The sequence below is a fragment of the Anoplophora glabripennis genome, unplaced genomic scaffold (genome assembly GCF_000390285.2).
Source record: "Anoplophora glabripennis isolate ALB-LARVAE unplaced genomic scaffold, Agla_2.0 scaffold409, whole genome shotgun sequence".
NCBI lineage: Eukaryota > Metazoa > Arthropoda > Insecta > Coleoptera > Cerambycidae > Anoplophora > Anoplophora glabripennis.
Genome location: NW_019416619.1, coordinates 217395 through 230166, shown reverse-complemented (window position 1 = coordinate 230166; position 12772 = coordinate 217395). Strand labels below are relative to the sequence as shown.

Sequence of the window (12772 nt, the reverse complement as noted above, 5' to 3'; positions counted from 1 at the left end):
ATCTCGTAACTAAGATGGCAAAATAAATATTATTTTTGACAGCTCGCTTTGGTTTGACGCAAGTACCTTTTGTTCGCAAAAGGATTACTAGATTCTGGATGAACCTCTTGTAATACTGGTCACCTTCGATCATATTTTGTGATAATTTTTAACGGGTGTTAATTTTTTATATAATTCTAAATTTGCGATTGGTATCTGTTCAGAGCTGTTGTAATGTTTTTGTAGCAGTAAAAAATAAATAACACGTTCAGTGTTGAGTACCGAACATTTCAGGAACATGTAAGATAAAGTTATCCTAAGATTGTGGTAGCGAAGGTGCATACGTAAAGTTATGCGGCACAGACATGCGACAGCTGCTTTAAATCCTCAAAGCAAATGAAATTTAGTGCATATACCTATTCGAGATAAGCCTTTACGACATATCGGCACATGACTTTATGTCGCAAGCGACAGGAGACTTCCCGTTTTGCAGTGGTAGCGCCATTGTTGCTATCTAGGGAGCTATCGTGTTTTTGCTTAAAAACATCTTTCACTTCTAATAATTTAAAAATACATAGATGTCTATAAAAGTAGCAGGAATTAGATTTATTAGACAACTATGCCAACTAATGTAACACGAAGATTACTTGAATAAAAAGCACTTTAGCATCTATTGAGTACATTCATTACGATCTATATACGGAGTGGAAAAGTTCAACTGGAATACATTCTGTAACTTAATAAATAAAGGTTTGTTGCAACATTCTTGAAACATGTCAATTTTTATTTTCAATGGAGCATATTATTACAAAGAGGTGTGTTTATTTTTTTATTATGTGGGGATTGGCAGCAACTTTTTTTAAATGGAAGGGTAGGTCGATTAATTTTTTATTTGAAAGCTTTTTTAATTGTAATTACGTATTTTTTTAAACTTTTTATAAGCAAATTGTGGGAAAAAATAAAATATTATTAAGCTACTTTAATGAAAAAAATTTTCAAAGTGCCCTCCACCTTGTTACTGACAATGCCCGATAATCGATAATAAAAGGCATTTCGAACATTTTGTAACACTTCCGGCGTTACTTGCCTAATTTCATCCATGATTCTTTATTGAAGCTCAACGATGTCGTTTGGTTTAGTAGCATAAACTTTGCTTTTTAGATATCCCCATAAAAAGAAATCTAATGGGGTAAGATCGTGTGATCTTATTGGCCATTCAATTGAGCTCCTTCTTCCAATCCATCTAGTCGGAAACACTTCGTTGAGATAGGTCCGTACATTTTGAGCAAAATGTAGTAGGCCCCCGTCTTGTTGAAACCATATCCGTTGGTCAAAAAATACGGGAACCAAATTATTGGAGAATAAAACCGCTAAGGCAGGGACCAGTTTATTTTAGTTAGGTATGTTTGCTCGGTTACATTTTCAATCATAAATCGTTCGCAAAAGTCGAGTCGTCGATCAGGTTCATCTTCTTTAAGCTCGTGTAGGTTTTTGCATCTTATATGGGTGCTTTTTTACTTGTTTCAGAATTTTTAAAATGGTTGTGTGACTGACACTCTCGATGCGAGCTATATACCTAACTGGATTAATAGAATTTTCTTCAACTTTCAACATGTTCAACCAGGTTTCTTCCTCGATTTTTAAAGACCTTTGTCGAGGAGCATCCCTCACGTAGATTAACTCCCGATATCGAGTTTCGATATTGCTATTCGTACTTCGATCAATTGGAGACATTTCTGGATGAGCTTCAGCAAACAAACGAGCGTCTTCAGCCTGTGTTCGATTTCTGTCCTTAAACCTGATCATCATTAAAATTTCGATACGATGCGTCTCGGCTAAATAGGGCATTTTCTTATTTTTGGTTTTTATTGTACACGTTGAAGTGCAAACAAGTACCAAAAAATTGATCAAAACACGCGAGCAGGTGATAAGGTATGGAATTGTTATCGTGGTTTATCGAGTAAGTAAAAAATGTATCCATTAAAGAAGCTTCAGTAAACATTTCCTTATTTTCTTTATTTTTGACACATTGCTTATAAAAAGTAACAAAAAAATAGGTAATTGTAAAAAAAGTTGGGGGTTGCTGCAACTTCTCACATAATTAAAAAAAATAAACAAACCTCTTTGTAATATGCCCCATTGAAAATAAAATTTCACGTGTTTCAGGAATTTTGCGACAAACCTTTATTTATTAAGTTACATAATTTGTTCCATTTAAACTTTCCACTCTGTATAGTATAAAGTCTCACATCGAATGACCTATTATTAAGTGAAGTTACAATAAGAAGATTAACTATGAGATATATCATATGTCATAGGTATGACTTTATAACTAAAAATATTTTGAGGAACAACTACTCCACAGGCTACATGCCTTGACTGGCATTAAATTACACCTAGATATCTAGTAAATAGCTAAGATTATATGTCAGGAGAGTCATCAAATATAGATCGGCTTCGAATTTATTAGTTCTCGTCAGTATGTCATAGGTGAGATGGCCGACAAATGATTTGGATCTTTATTTGGTCTATTTGCAGACGCGTTTTGAGTGATGGTGAGATATAATATTATACTTATGTCATATTTTTAAATGGCATACTCAGTGACTACCTGCTCAAAGCATTGCTTTATATCTACGGACTTGTCTGGCTCAGAAATATCTTTTGCACTGAATCAATAAATATTTATTTAAATCTTGTTATATTTATCGTTCTAGTAAAATTTAAAGCTTATTTCAAAATTTCGCAAAAATTAATAGTCCACATTTCAATTTATTTACATTATTGAAAAAGAATACTTGATAGCTCTTTTTACTTAAAAAAATTGAGGAATAATTATGTGAAGGACGTTAATACTGGACGTGAAATTTTTACAATAGTGGGCGCCGGAGCCGGTATGTTTTTCGAATGAAAAGTTAAAATTCTTTTTTTACGTAACAAAATAGATGAATAACTTTTTACTACCGTTAAAAAAACAGAAGACAATAGACTGTAAACATTGTATTATAATCAGTCATCTAGATAAATATCTCTTGTAACTTCTAAAGTTCTACACTCGCTGTTAATTTCAACTATCCTTTGAATACTGCTGTCTGAATTTCAAGCATGCATATAATGTACCAACGTACCTCGTGTCCCAAGGGGTTGCCTACGATGGGGTGGTTGACGAGAGTGACAAAAAATAGTGGTCCCCAAAAAAGGACGTAAGCCGCCGTGATCACAAGAAACATCTTAACTCGCTGAACTCCGTCGCGTTCCATCCTCCTGAGGTATTCCCTCATCCTTCGGTGCTCTTCAAGGGCCCCGGAAGCCTGAAACACGTGCATTTCCTGTTAGGGGAGATTGTGTTACAGAAATAATTGTGTAGAATATTGATAACATTCTATACATTTTTTTTGAGGACTGACAGACAATGTATGCATATTCAAAATAATGTTCAGGGTGATATTTTCTTTGGAGTCTCTCCCGATTTTTTGTCGTCTTCCTTTGAAAAAAAAGACGATTTGTCTTTTTTATCTTAGCTATTTGATCTCCTGATTGGTTTTGTACATGTAGGTATCTGTTTGTTTTATAGTTATCCCAATGCGAGTTAAAGCATTTTTATTTGTTTTTTTTTGGCTTCCTTTAACTAAAAAGGATCATTGGTAACAATTTATCTTTCAGGGGGTGAAAAATAGGAAAAATTTTAACTAAACACACTTTCAACTGAATATTCTACACCCTGTATAGTAAATTTTTCTTGGAGATTTAGTTCTTACTGAGGAACTTTTCTAACATTTATAATTTTATATTAAACTTAAATTGTAGTCAGGAGGCATTTTAGAGGATTAATAACACAGGTCCACATTTTATCTAGGTTTGTACACGGGAATCGAAGATGGTATCTTAGGGTTTTTGGGGTCGCTGATTACGATGAGCGGGTCGGTTAGGCTCCATCACGTCAAGTTCAAAGTCATCTCAAGGTCATTTAAGGAGTTTTTGATACGAAAATGCTAAGTACCATCCGAAAAATCTGAAAAAATTCATACGTACGTTTTCGAGGACCCTGAATCTGAATCTGAGGTCAGTCGACCTCATTTCAAGGTCATTTGAAGGTCAAATGGTAAAAAATCCTTCCAAAAATCTGAAAAAATCATGGACATGTTTTTGAGGTCGCTGAATACGAATCCGGTGTTTATTTTTACTTTGCATGCATCCTTGAGGTCATTCAAGGTCATTTGAGGTTTTTTACGTGGATTCTACAGTCATGTTCCAAATAATATTTTCTGGTATAAATCTCATTAATGCATAACATGGTAATAATCTCACAGAACTAGAACTTGAGATGACCTTGAATGACCTCGAGGATGAATGCAAAGTAAAAATAAATACCAGATTCGTATTCAGCGACCTCAAAAACATGTCCATGAATTTTGTCAGATTTTTGGAAGGTTTTTTGACCATTTGACCTTCAAATGACCTTGAAATGAGGTCGACTGACCTCAGATTCAGATTCAGGGTCCTCGAAAACGAACGTATGATTTTTTCAGATTTTTCGGATGGTACTTAGCATTTTCGTGTCAAAAACTCCTCAAATGACCTTGAGATGACCATGAGATGACCTTCAGATGACCTTGAATGACCTCTAATGACCTCGAGGATGCATGCAAAGTAAAAATACACACCGGATTCGGATTCAGCGACCTCAAAAACAAGTCCATGCATTTTTTCAGATTTTTGGAAGGTTTTTTGACAGTTTGACCTTCAACTGAACTTGAACTTGACGTGATGGAGCCTAATCAGCGACCCCAAAAACCCTAGAATACCATCTTCGATTCCCGTGCACATGCCTAGATAAAACGTTGACCTGTGTAATTAGTGACGTTAACAACAATAATTAGTATTGGTATGTGTTTTAAATTTAAAATTTAAATTGGTATATGTTTTATTTAATAGTTATTTACACCATGTAGGAGGTAAATTATACTTAACTGCTGCGTGGTGTATAACGTTTTATCTGCTCCCACAGTTCATTATGGTTCATGAAATAAAGATTAGATTTCATTTTTTGATATTTCTTAATCAATTCATTTTGACATTATTCGAAACCTTGCAAAATCGCTTTGGTTGTTTGGACTTTGTCGTTTCTGAGGTGTTTATAAACAAAGCTGCATAAAAGTTGCAATTTTGCTTGTTTTGAATTATTATTTATAAATGAATGATTTTCAAATAGAAAGAGCAGCAAATGCTGCCTGAGAATTTTATTTATATTTTATTGTCCGAGAAGTCGAAAGTGCGCTGAGGACGAGCATATAGAAATTTCAAAGAATGTTGTCAGAACGAAAATACTGGTGTTTCTGAAATATCACTGCTAGCATATTTTATAGAGAAGTCAAGAACTTTAAAGTCATCGGCGAGTTTGTGGAGTGAATACTCAATGATTAAGTCAACTATTTTCATAGAGAAGAACGTGGATATATCAAAATACCGCAAGCTGAGAGCATTTTTGAAGCGTAAGAATGACGGTTATGCACCTAAAAAGTCGTTTTTACAAGAGAACAAGTCAACGATTTTCTCGTTTACGCACTACACCCGATAACACATATTTGCTAATGAAGGTAGTCACGGTCTTAGGCATTGCAGGAGCATGCCGTTCTGAGTTATGCAAACTTACTTTGGACAACGTCAATTTCAAAAGTTTCGATGACATTATCGTAGTTACAATTCCAGATTCTAAAAATGGTAATATCACGTACGTTTACAATTACTTCTCGTCTGGGTTCTGTTTCTCACCTAGAAATTCTCATATATCAAGATTAGATTGCAAACTAAAACTGAAATTTCACGCTTTTTTATGCGTTGGCACGCAGGTAGATGTTACAACCAACCAGTCGGCAAGAATACCCTTTCTATGATTCCTAATAAGATTGCACAGTTTTTGAAACTAGAACATCCTGAAACATATACAGGCCATTCATTCCGAAGAACATCGGTAACGTTACTGGCTAATACAGGAGTTGATTCATCAGCCACAATTGCAGAAAGTTATGTTGCTGACAATTTAAGTAGGTACCTAACAAAAATGAAATAGCCAACAGGATTCTTTATAATGACACTTCAACTCCAGGTTCCAGTAGTATGGTGCATCATGCTGTTTTAATGGATCAGTCAGATAATATTGAGCCTCCGGTGACTGAAATGGAGCGGTCAAATCATTTTGAGATAAATGTGACAATTAGTAAACGCGAGGGGAATAATTAATTTATAAATGTTACTAAATGTAATAACTGTACAATTACTATAAATAATCATTCATAATAAATAATAAAATGTAATGTTTATCAAATATTTCTATTTATTTGTTCATAAAATATGCATTTATAATAACTCGAAATCTCTTTTTTCCCTAGGGAGGTAAGTTACCTCACTTACCTCCAGTTGTCCATAGCAACTTCCACTTCTACGGTAAAATTTATATAGACGTAGAAGCGTTCTTTTTTCTTTTTTCTGTTCACAAGCGTATTTTGGATTTATGTTTTACCTATATATGTTAAGGTAAATTGTATTTGTTTTGTTTTTTTAATCCGTATTATATCTGCCTTGTAATTGGGCTCTGTCCTGTCTAGGCAGTTGTTTCTAAATAAGTAAATAAGTAAATAAATACATAAATAAATAAATAAACAACAAAGTTTTAATATAAAACTATTAATGCTGGAAACGCTATTGATTACTCTTGATGGAATTTTTAATAAAAATTTTGTACTTTAGTTCCTCAAGTTATTTCTTCAAGATATAATAATTATGGTTCCAATAAATATTCAGTTCGCGTGTATCCTTGACCATCCTACGCGATTATTACCAAGGTTAACTTTTGGTGTCAAGAAGTTTGTAACAAGCCCCCTAGGGGATTGTTCCCGGAAGTTAAGCTGAACAAAGTCTGTTGCTGCAAAGCACATAGCCTATAACATGAAAGCAAAATGCCGCACAAAACAACTGCATAATTCACAACTGTATAAGTCATTTTTTCTTATAGGAAGTGTAACAATAGAGCATATAAATTTATTTTTGAGTAAAATATCACCGACATATACAGGATAGTCTCTAGCATGTTCCAATAATAAAGGGAGATGATTTTTAAGTATTTCTGAAGATAAAAGTACTAAAGATCTCGAACAATATAAATTTATATACATATAATTATATTAAGCACGGGAGATACTGGAAGAAATAGCGATACCAGGAATACTAAAATTTCGATGTATTTGAGTATTTTGAAAGTGAAAGTTTTCATTCATATACTTGCGATACAATTAAATAAATCGAAAATACTAATCGTTTTATTAAAACATAATAATTACAGAAAATAGTAAAAATCATCGTACAATTCTTTGAAAGATTTCATACTATTTCTTTCCAATTATAATTAACCTAAATTTTTCATAAAATTGTTCTGTAATAGAAAACTCGTTATTGTATATTATTCTTTTTCTTTTTGATATCATTAAACTTGATTAAGAAATTTTTTTCAGACTATTTAACTGAAGCCGTTAATGAAACTGTTCTCCTCTTTTATTTTGCCACACGTTCCGTCCTCAAAATTGGACCACATATTCTCGCAATCCTTTTGTTATTTAATTTGCGTCAAATATAATAGGGCGTTGTTTTAAAATAGAAGTTTTCCACTCTGGTTCCGGCGTGTTTTTATGCATCTAGCTTGAACTAGATTTCCGTTTGTGAGGCAGGGTATAATACAAAAGTGGGTAAAGCGGCAATATATCAACGTGATTTGAAAACTGACTAGCTACTTAATAGATAAATGAATAAAAGATTCGCAAGGGGAACGCGAATCGTTTTCGTTTTTACTACGCAACCTGGAAATAGTATTTCAGATGTGCTTTAGGTATTATATGTTTATATTTGAATAAAAAGTTTCATATCAACCTGGGTCGTAGTGTGCTTCGTTTTCGAGATACATGGTGTTGAAATTAGAGAAAAATATAATCTTTTTTTTAAAATATCTTTGAGGATGTTTGATCTAGACTAGTAAAACTTTGACCACTGATTTATCTAAGTAGAAGTGAAAACTAGTGTTGTCTTACAAACATATAAACCAGTGGTAGGCGTGAGTACCACTAGAAGCCTCATAAATAGATCGCTAATGTTGGTCTCATTTTTTTACCTGTCTGATCTCTAGATAAATTCCCATTGAGATTAGAGCACCTTTCAACTCGAAAAAATTTGTAGAAATATGTAGGTGAATAAAATAATTCAGATATTGTTATTATTTGTTGGTAAAAATATTTTTAACATTTTCTTATTAGACAACTACAAAATAAGGCAAAATTTATATTTTTGTAAATAGGTATATGACTGAAATTTTGCACACCTGTATAATTTAAACTTATCATGTCCAAACAACTTTTCTTAATTTATCTTTTCTGGAAAGGGCACATTACTGGGAAAAGAATAGTATATTGTGTACCTAGTAATAAAAGCAATAGGTACATTCCCGGACGATAGTGCAAAACAAGCGTTGAGTCCGGGCATGTGCTTTTACTAAGAGGTATACATACCATTTTCTGAAATCGCAAACAACATTAATTAATATGAACTAAGAAATTTTTATTAATGCATACCTAACATTTCTTTATTACAATCTAATTGCTTATGAAATCATTGTTTATTTATTGTTGTAATGTCACATTTGTTTTCATACCTTTATGTGCTAAAATGTATTAAAAAGCATTTAAAATTGAAAGTGCGCGCAAAAAAAGGTACCTATTTGGATCAAATGAGCATATAGTTTTGAATGAAATTATTTGCTGTAAATATTATTTTATTATATTTAAATGTATATATTTTCGGGAAACTATGTGAAATATTTGCTGTAATCTACAATTTTTCTTAGAATTTATATTATTTGTAAATACATACAGGGTGATTCACAACTTATGCAAAAAAAAATTGGGAATAGATGCAGCATGAGAAATGGAATCAATATCGTATTTTTTTTTTGTAAAATCCTTATAGTTTCCGAGACAAAAAATATTGAAGTTATAGTACATTCAACCACAACTGTACAACTGTAGTCTCTAGCGTCATTCGTCACGTGGCCTCAGCGACTCCGAACACTGAATACAATTTCTAGTTAAAAAATTCAAAATTGAAAAATATAAAAGTTAGACATATTTTTACATTGACAGGACAGTACACCCCCTAGACGTGACCCCAACACTATTTGCATATTCGTATTTGCCTCCTCAAAAAACGTAAAACTACAAATTTTCAAAACAATCGGTCCATACATACTTAAAATATAGATAAAAAAGGAAAATATTTTTTTCAACTGTAACACCCTGTAGAACGAAAAGGAGCAATAATTGATTAAGGCATGTTTGGCTCAATCACTATATTTTGACGTTAACAATATACCATTCTTAATGACTCTCCCTGTATATTTAATGAATAAGGAACATTTGATGTGAAAATTTTAAAATATCTAGTTATTAGTTTTTCGTTTTTACGTTGCCTTAATGTTTGGTGTTGACGGTGCATGTCGTCGTGATGAACTGTATCAATTAAATTTGAATGATATAGATGATTTAGGATGAAAGCTTTTGATTAAAATACCGGATAATAATAAGAAAAAATCGAGACAGTGTGTGATAAACGAAACTTATAGGCAACTGATATAGATAATATGTTGCATGCCGTTGTAAGGTATCGCTTTTTCTTTAAATTTTCAAATGGGAAAGGTTGCAGGCAACTAGTAGGAGTACATCGGTTAGGTAAAATTCCTCAAATTGTAACAAAATTTTTAAATTTGCCAAATGCTGTTGAATACACAGGACATTGTTTTCGTCGATTCTCTACGACCATTTGGTTAATGCTGGGGCAGATTTAATTGCATTAAAGAGACATGGGGGATGGAAATCTTCAAACGTTGCCGAAGAATATATAGAGGAATTTTTTACAAAAGACAAAGCAGATAAAATATTTGAAGAAAAAGAGAAATTTACTAATAGTAATAATATTGTCCTAGAAGAAATAATTAACAGCAGTAATGTCGCCGACTTTTCGAGTAAAGTTCAGGCAATGTTTAATAGTTGTACAAACTGCAACATAACTATATTAAAAATTGTATAAACAAATAGTTATAATTAACATTTTATATGTTATTAAATGTTATTTTAGAAAATAATGTATTTTTGATGTTGATATAAAATATAGATAAAAAAACGGTAAGTTAACTTTGCAGTACTGTTTGCTGTTGGTTGCTTAGCAACGAACTAAAATACTAGAATACGGTATTTTGAGGTCTGAAATTCGGCCGAAAAAGTAGACATTTCCGAACGATTTCAGGACAATACATTTTTTTAATATTCAAGGCGTACTTAATTTTGAGAAATTATTAATATGGCATAAATTAGTTTATTTCCTAGCAGGAAAGAACCCCAAAAAATAAATTTTAAACTCTGAATTTTTTATTTTTTTCAGCTTTTTATTATTACGTCAAATTTATGCTTTGTGATAAAATCGTAATATTTTATGCAGTTCAGAAACTTGTAAATCGAATATTTCGTCATGAATATTATTGGATATAACCATTTTCGCTAACGCATAACTAAGAAAAAGTAATTTAAGAATTTCTTCATTTTGCAAATTATGAGATTCAAATCTGATAAAATTTCAGATTATTTTTTTATTTGCAAGCAATATTTTTAATGTAACGTTGTCTGCATCTTTTTTGTTTTGTTTTTAAATTATTAAATGTCTGTACATAATTTTGTTGATCATTCGGAAATATTTTTTAAAATCGGTGCTTTTTTCTCTTTAGTCGTACAATTTTTTACACAATGGAAAAATTGCTGTGGTGTAAGTTAAGCATATGACATTCTTTAATTTCAATATCCTCAGGAGATTTTTCGAACAGTAGCTATACAATGTAAAATATAACATGCGAAACAAATATTCGTAATATATCTCATGCAACTTAATATTTTTATAGTGTTCTCAGAGATTTGTTGCTGCAATCAATATAAACGGACGCGTTTTCAAGCTTCGCAACTTTGGTCGTGGCAGAAATTGAATTTTGTAGTAATTTATATTACACCTTAAAATTCCACTAAAGTTTTCTCACTTTCCGCGCCAGTAATTTAGTTTCAGTTCAAATATTACCTAGAAATAAAATAAAAACTTTTTCTATCGTGCTTCGCTGCGCCTTTAGAATTAATATCACCGTCCCTGGGTAAATTAATATTTACAATCAGAGCAATTATGTAAACATATAAAGATAGTTTGCTCTGCGTTTATTAGTACCAGCTTATCTACTGTTTTAGACATAAATGGAATTACGAGTTAATTAGGAAGTTTGCGCGAAAACTATTTTTTATTCTGACAGACTCTGATACAATTTCAGTAATGAAAACAGTCCAGGAATATACTTCGCAGTTTGTTAAGACTTAGATGGGGAAATAACTTTAACAGTTTATGTAGCGAATTAATTAAAACACATTTTGCTAATGTGATACAATTTCTGGGCTTTTAATTACAATTTTGTTTTAAGAGATTTATGTATATACTTTTTTATTATTTCTTATCCATTTAATTTCTTTTATAACAATTCATGTGTCCTGAGTACGCAAAACAGAGATTTGGGAACCTTTTTGTAGCATAGAAAAAATACAGGATGTATTTTAAATGTGTACACATATTTTAACTACTAGTAGAACTTGCGCTGCGAATGAAGTCGAAAAAAGTAATTTAAAATTACAAACATACAGGTATATTCATTATTTAAAAAGGTGCAACATTTGGAGAACCGCTGTCCATATTGAAGATTTATACATTCATGTACGCTCACCAGTTACGAATTTGTGATGTGTCAAGGAAATTATTTAGAATACGACATCTATAGTTAAATTTAGTTAAAAGTAATAAGGCACTTTTCGTTAGTGTAACCTGAGGGGTTATTTCTTTAATTACCTACCTTTAATTAATTATCTGTTTAATTCTCGATAGGGAGTTTATTATCAGTATACTTTAATCAATACGTGAGAACTTAGAAATGTTGTATGTTCAGAGAATTACTTCCAAGCACTTACCATTCATCGCTTACGTGGAATGTAATCCAGTGGCTGGCTATACAGGGTGACACTGAAGTTGGAAGAAACAAAAGAAACACCAAAACTTCCAGGAAGGGTTTTAATAACATTAAACAAAACAAACAAACAAAATAACAACAAAACGGCTCGAACAACATTATCTATTAATTTATTTATACGCGACAGCGTATCGAGATTCAGGGAATGCGCGCTTCATACAAAATTTGGAAAAACTTTATCCATTATTTTTAATTAATTAGCCCGAGACTCTAAAATTAAGTCGACTGCTCAATGTGGAACCTAAGGAAGAACTGCCTTACTTGCAGATCCTTCTCGAATTCCACACTTCGCTTTGACACGCCCATTTCTTTGGTCCAGAAGTTTCGGTTCTTGTCTTATTGGCGAGAACCTAAATATCGGGACGCTGGTATAACTATATTAGGTTGATAATTACCTAATTGACTTGACTTACATTTATATCAATAATTCTGAAGCTAAACTTACTTATAATTAACCCTAGCCTTCCCCTAGTGACTCCGTGTAGCAAATACGGGGCGGATTAGTCGATCTCATTTAATCTACTCTTATAGCTTGGAAAATTCGCCGAAAAACCAGCTCATTAATATACTTTTCTTTTTATTAGAAATAAGGGTTTTTACACTGGCGTCTCCCAGACGCAATAGATGACTGCCATATGGCCCTGACTCTAA

General features: G+C 32.3%; 1 protein-coding gene across 1 annotated transcript in view; it reads right to left on the bottom strand.

Annotated features, from left to right (window-relative positions):
• Nucleotides 1-12772, bottom strand: part of LOC108910232 — a 75468-nt gene that overhangs the window by 25006 nt on the left and 37690 nt on the right. The window contains exon 4 of the mRNA XM_018714786.1: nucleotides 3108-3290. Within this exon, the coding sequence (XP_018570302.1) occupies nucleotides 3108-3290 (183 nt within the window). The remainder of the gene's footprint in view (nucleotides 1-3107; nucleotides 3291-12772) is intronic.